The sequence below is a fragment of the Cydia pomonella genome, chromosome 12, assembly GCF_033807575.1.
Source record: "Cydia pomonella isolate Wapato2018A chromosome 12, ilCydPomo1, whole genome shotgun sequence".
Classification (NCBI taxonomy): Eukaryota; Metazoa; Arthropoda; class Insecta; order Lepidoptera; family Tortricidae; genus Cydia; species Cydia pomonella.
In genome coordinates this window covers 19565751-19571750 of record NC_084714.1, presented here as the reverse complement: position 1 = coordinate 19571750, position 6000 = coordinate 19565751, and the positions used below count along the sequence as shown (strand labels likewise).

Below are 6000 nucleotides of genomic sequence, written 5' to 3'. Positions count from 1 at the left end.
CGGTGAAGTTATTTAAGCAGAGTGTGTGCCGCACGTCGCTCGCGGCCTGCCGCGGTGATGTTGCGCTCTGCTCGCCGCCTGCGCGTCTCCTCCCGTGCGTATGTCCAGAGGGCCTACCGCGAACCACGTTCGACGTGTTGCCTCTCTGTCGCACTTGTAAATTCGTGCGTAAGTGTGATAGGGAGGCAACACGTCGAATGTGGTTCGCGGTAGGCCCTCAGTACTCAACACCTTACGGCCCGTCTTTACGAAGTAATATATTGTGCGTGAACGAGTAACAAACATCTAAATATGATTTCTTTTAAAATATATAATAATAAAGAGAGTGTATAAGGGAGAAGTAGAAGAGGGAGCTGGGAGGGGTAGACCTCGGCGGACTTTCTCTGATCAAATCGGGGAAATCCTGAAGAAAGGCCAGGTCAAGAGCACCCTAAACCGACGAGCGTGCATGAGGAATGTCATGAAAGTGAAGGAAGCGAAAGAGGTCTGTCAGGATCATAGCAACTGGAAATCCGTGGTCTCTGCCTACCCCTTCGGGAAATAGGCGTGATGTATGTATACAATAATTTAGGTATTTCAACATTCCTAGTACATTTTTTATATAATAATACTTACCTACTCTCTTCAGGACTTGGTAAGGATTTTTGGAAGAAATAAAACAATCCAAATTGCTTGCAGTATTCAACTTTATTTGCTTCAAAGTCGTTAGCCATTGTCGTCGGGATCGGTCCTTCCATTTTTTTTGTTATTTTTATATTTTGCTTCCATTGTAAAAAAATATGGCGTCATCAGAATCCATTAGGGCAGCCGGTCATTAATCAAAGATCCGATATAACAAAAGTAATAATATTACGTGAATCAGAGATTCGTACTCAAAGTATATCAATAATAATACGATAACATTACAAAATATCAGTTAAATGCAATCAGTCCAAATCCCAGTCCATTAAAGAAGGCATTGAAATATTTCATTACTCAAATTAAATACGAGATTGAAGCTCGTCTAAATATTCTAAATAACAGATACCTCAAAAATGAACCGTCAAAATTAATGATTTTCTCTAATTATTAAAAAGTTTTTTGTATAAATGAATTTCTTTGATAACAAACAGCAATCCATTGAATGTGAAATAGAGATTCGTTAAGGTTTCCATTATTGAGAGTCCCGAGGGACGAACGCTAATATTGTGCTCCGAAAAATCCTTTTTAATCTACATGATGAAATATTTTTGACCTGAATACGTTTTCAAATAATCTTGATGATTGATCCATTCATTTATAATGGGTTGTATTGTCTCTTTTGTAGATAATACGAATTTTTATTTTTATATATTTTTATAAAACATTTTTCAAGTAAGTTAAAAATATTAATGTTTATGATTTGAGGTAGAATTTAATAGGAGGTACTAGTAAGGCACATTTATATTTAGGTATATAAGTACTGTAAAAGATAACATAAAACAAGAATCCGACCGTTAACTGTGTGGCGGTTCATTAAAGGACTTCACACCTATGTGCCGTCTGTTATCGCAGCATCATTTCATAATCATAGCTTTAACGCAGCAGCTCTGAAAGTGACCATACGAAATATAAATTAATCGGTGTCTACGGTTGCCTTGCTTGGCATGAGATTTGCACAGATTACGTCAGGAAGGGATTGTTCAAGTTCAGGCCTCGACCTGGGGTCCCGTGGTGGCCGTGTTGACGCTGGTGGTGGTAGACACGGCGTCGGGGTCCTGTTCGCGCACGCCCAGCCATGGCAGCCGCTTTTCTAACTCGGCCCTGTAAAATACCACTTGCTACAGATGTATTGGGTACTGTATTGAAATACGTGGTTTTATGTGAGGTATGTTTAAAAAAATTGGTTTTGTGAATAAGTAAAAAACATTTATTTGGGGGCGAAAATGGCCCCGTGCTCAATCGTTGGCAGAAATTGCATGCAGTCACTGTTTAGTTTCTTATTATGTTGTACTAACACTAGTATAGGTAAAAAAACTTAAGTAAGTCACCTGTTGTATGTAGTTGTGACGTGTTCGAATAGACATTTGTTTTGTTTGTGTGTGTCTTTTAAACATGTATTGTCTGTTCGAACACGTCACAACTACATACAACAGTACCCCTAGTGTAAATTTGATCGACATCATAACGTGACGAACGCGTTTGCGTTAAGTCTCATTTTGTATAGGATTTTGAGTTTCCAAAACGTCCCGCTTGGCACGCTCTTTCTAAATCCAATACAAAATGAGACTAAACGCAAACGCGTACGTCACATTTCGAAATCGAATTTATTTACACTAGGGGTACAGGTGACTTACTTAATTTTTTTTACCTATAATGAGATTTGATTTTTAGTCTAAAATAAATTATTTTATTTATTTATTTATTGGCGAGTTTACGTTTCTTTAAACAGTAATTTACTACTCATTGAGAAGATTCTAACAAACCTAAACTCATCATTGCATACGTTTTTTTTCTTACCTAATTCCTAAGACTACCTTGGACATTCTCATCCTACCTCATCAATTCGATTGTCATCGTTCTTACATAATTCGTATATACCAGCGATTAATAATCGCACTTCAGGAAGTTGTTCTGTTCTGTCTAAAATTTAGCTTCCTGAACCTAACTAGTAACCTGAACTAGTAACTAAGTTTTTAAATAAAGTTTCAATTATTTTCTTAGCAGCATTTCCACATTTTTGATTAAACATTTTGATGGTTGACCGGAGTACGGACCACGGTACGTAGGATGATTGGCGACGTGAGCTCGGCACGGTTTTTCCGTGAACAACGTAGCTTTAGCTGACCTGTATCTGGGATGGTTGATGGCGTACACCCACGGGTCTATACAGGACACCACTTTAGCGCACACCGCTGGGATCATCGTGGCCACTGGTGTCAGGATACTCCTGTGAAAAAAGAGGTAAGTCATTTTCTATTGGTTTCGCGAATTACAAATGTTACTAAACAGCTAACTTTATCCGCGAGGATGCGTCAAATAGGCTGGTTAAAGATGTGAGACGCTTGAATGCTCTTCGGATTTAATGATGATGTCTTCTTAATGTGCGCGGCGTTCGTAATACGAATCACTCTCACTCTTGTAGGCGCATCTCTTTCTTACAACACACATTTACCTATCGAGCTGTATCTGAAAGCGTTAGACATAACAAGCCACTGATGGTAGATGGCTTTGACAATGAAGATCATGACACACTTTCTGGAGTCCTTATTCCAATGGTAAATTACCTGTCTCCAAAGGCACCAGTCATCGCAACGAACGCGTACGGCGTCCAAGCGCAGACGAATAGGAAGAAAATAGTGAAGGCTACTTTAGCGATGCGGATCTCGACGCTCTTGCCAGCGTCCTCCTTATTTGCCGCCAGTGACTTCACGTTCATCTTCTTGGCTTGCTCTTGGAGCATACGCTCGTGGAGGCGTACCTGGAACAATAGCGTAAAAGTTTAGAAAGCTGCAAAGAGTACGTATATACCTACGAAGAGTAAAACTTGACAGGTACTGGAAAGAACAGAGCGCGCTGGTGATAACGGGTACTGAGGCATTCTATGTAAATGTCACTTACAAAGTGCCATTCTTCAAATATTTCTGAAAAATTGAAAATGCTTAGAAAGAGATATTTGGTCTGGTAATATTTGGTAGGTATCAAACAGAAAAAAATTGTAATTGAAATAGCGTCTTTCTTCTATCGTCCAGTATCGTATTCAAAACCATAGCATCAAAAAATAGACAAACATCAAGGACGCGGCCACGCTAATAAGACTGGCCAAGAATAGAAAAGACTTTGCAAAGGTGGTCACCGACGTCCGAAGAAGTGTCATTCTCACTTTCTTTGGACATATTATACGTCGAGACGACACATCTGTGGAACGACTTGTAGTCGAAGGCACGCGGCGGTAGGTCACCAATGCGTTAGACAGACCTAGTCAAAAACTCACTGAATGGCCAACTCCACGAATGTACCTGCAAGAAGTGCTACAATACGGGAAGAATGGCGACGGATTATAAAGCTACGACCGTGACGATATGACGACTACGACCGTGACGATAAACAAGAAGAATATTTCATGACTAACAAATTGTCAATGTAATTATATTCTCGAGTTTTACACATTTAAATGAGGTAGCTGCCATACATGTCAAAAGCATTTCGTAATTCTCCTGGAACTGATGAAGTATTAATAATTATCGAGGGTGCTATTGATGTAGGTATTTTGAAGACGTAATGCCAAATGTAATTTTGTTTACGTTAGAGTCGAAGAAGTTATTCATATCTATTTATTTATTTTGTTTAGTATGTAACGTAGCCTATATAGAAATATTCCACGGTAACAATGTATATAAAACAATATAGGTGAACTCGATAACATATTTTGTAAATTATTCACTTTTAATTATTAAAATCATTCAGACTGGACTTAAGCAATTTTGCTTAGGCTCAAACTCATCGCTCAAATTTTGCTTATATATCGTGTGAATTCGTGTCATTCACGATGAACCGCAAATTTGTCAAATCTAACCTTTAATGGCATGACAATACGAATCAAGGCGAGTCTTCGTGAATGACACGGTGATATACATAGATATACATTTACAATACATTACATATTGCAAAAATATTTGTGTTCGCTATCAAAAACGCACTGTAATCCGAATTAAATTGATTAATATTTATTTAGGTCAAAAACATCAAATCCCCGTCTATAATCTCCAGCTTTAGTAACTTAAATCAGCAGAATACGATTGAATCCGCTTTGATCTTAAATAAATTAATTTCGCTGCGAAACCCCGATTCAAAGAGATCTAGATACATTTCAAAAACATGCCGTCTACTTATTATAATATCTCCTGTCTTAAACAGCTTTTTAATTGGTTGGTTCGGGCAAAATTATTAAGAATAATAAAGCGGGGAAATTTACTTAATTAAAAGAAGCCTAGATGTAATGACTGCCATCTTAAAATTAATTCGACAAATTTGGGATTTTGTGCAATCAAAAGATTTAATTTGTGACCCATTTCGTACCTTGTGACAGAGACAATTCAAAATTCAAAATTCAAAATTCAAAAATTTATTCTGCAAGTAGGCCTCAAGGGCTCTTTTACAAGTCAATACAACATTTATAGTAACATCATATAGTGACATGAAAAATACATAACAACATTTATAAATACAACAGCCAATACCTGGGTAAACATTATATTATAATAATCTTAAAATAAATAATTAATACAATACAATAGAGATGTATAGTCTCTATGGTTAAAAACACATTAAATCTGGAGATGTAAAAGGTCCCCAATGTCAGAGTACTAATACTAATAAAATTTGGAGGTGTAAAGTCTCTCCAAGTGTCAAAATAAAATTTATACTAAATAAATAAACCGCGTCTGGACTGTTAAACTAGCAGTCTCATAAACTAATGCTACATTCTGTACATAACTAGTATGTACCAAGTCAAGTATATTATACAATATGACAGAGACGTATAGTCTCCACGGTTAATACATTAAGTTTGGAGATGTATAAGGTCCCCACGGTCTGAGAAAAATAATAATACACAATAATAAGATTTGGAGGTGTAAAGGTTCTCCAAATGTCAAAGAATAAAAAAAATAAAAAATTGTATGAAATAGGTACATATTTCACGTCAAGAGACTGTTAAGCTAACAATCTTAAAACTAGTTCTACAGAATACATAACTACTATGTATTTAATATGTCAATGTCATCATCAAAATAACTAAAACATAACAAACATTAATACATAAGGTTGAACAGCTAGAAACAACAGCGCCATATGCCTCTCCGGGACACTGCACGCAAAACTATTACAGCTTTTGAGACTGGATACTTGGCCATGATTCCGTGTCTCCCAAGTAGTCATCTATTTTATAGTATCCCTTTTTGAGAAGTGCATTTTTGACGTATTGCTTGAATGAAGTATAGGGCAGGTTCCATGCCTCTAAGGGTACTTTGTTATAAAATG

At 37.0% G+C, this 6000-nt stretch overlaps 1 protein-coding gene across 1 annotated transcript in view; it reads right to left on the bottom strand.

The window, feature by feature from the left end:
- Positions 1–668: 668 nt before the first annotated feature.
- Positions 669–6000, bottom strand: part of LOC133523808 (opsin-3) — a 62331-nt gene continuing 56999 nt past the window's right edge. Inside the window, exons 6-8 of the mRNA XM_061859546.1 lie at positions 3246–3439; positions 2807–2908; positions 669–1782 (exon numbers count right to left, since the gene is read on the bottom strand). Coding sequence (XP_061715530.1) covers positions 1668–1782; positions 2807–2908; positions 3246–3439 — 411 coding nt within the window. The 3' untranslated portion in view covers positions 669–1667. The remainder of the gene's footprint in view (positions 1783–2806; positions 2909–3245; positions 3440–6000) is intronic.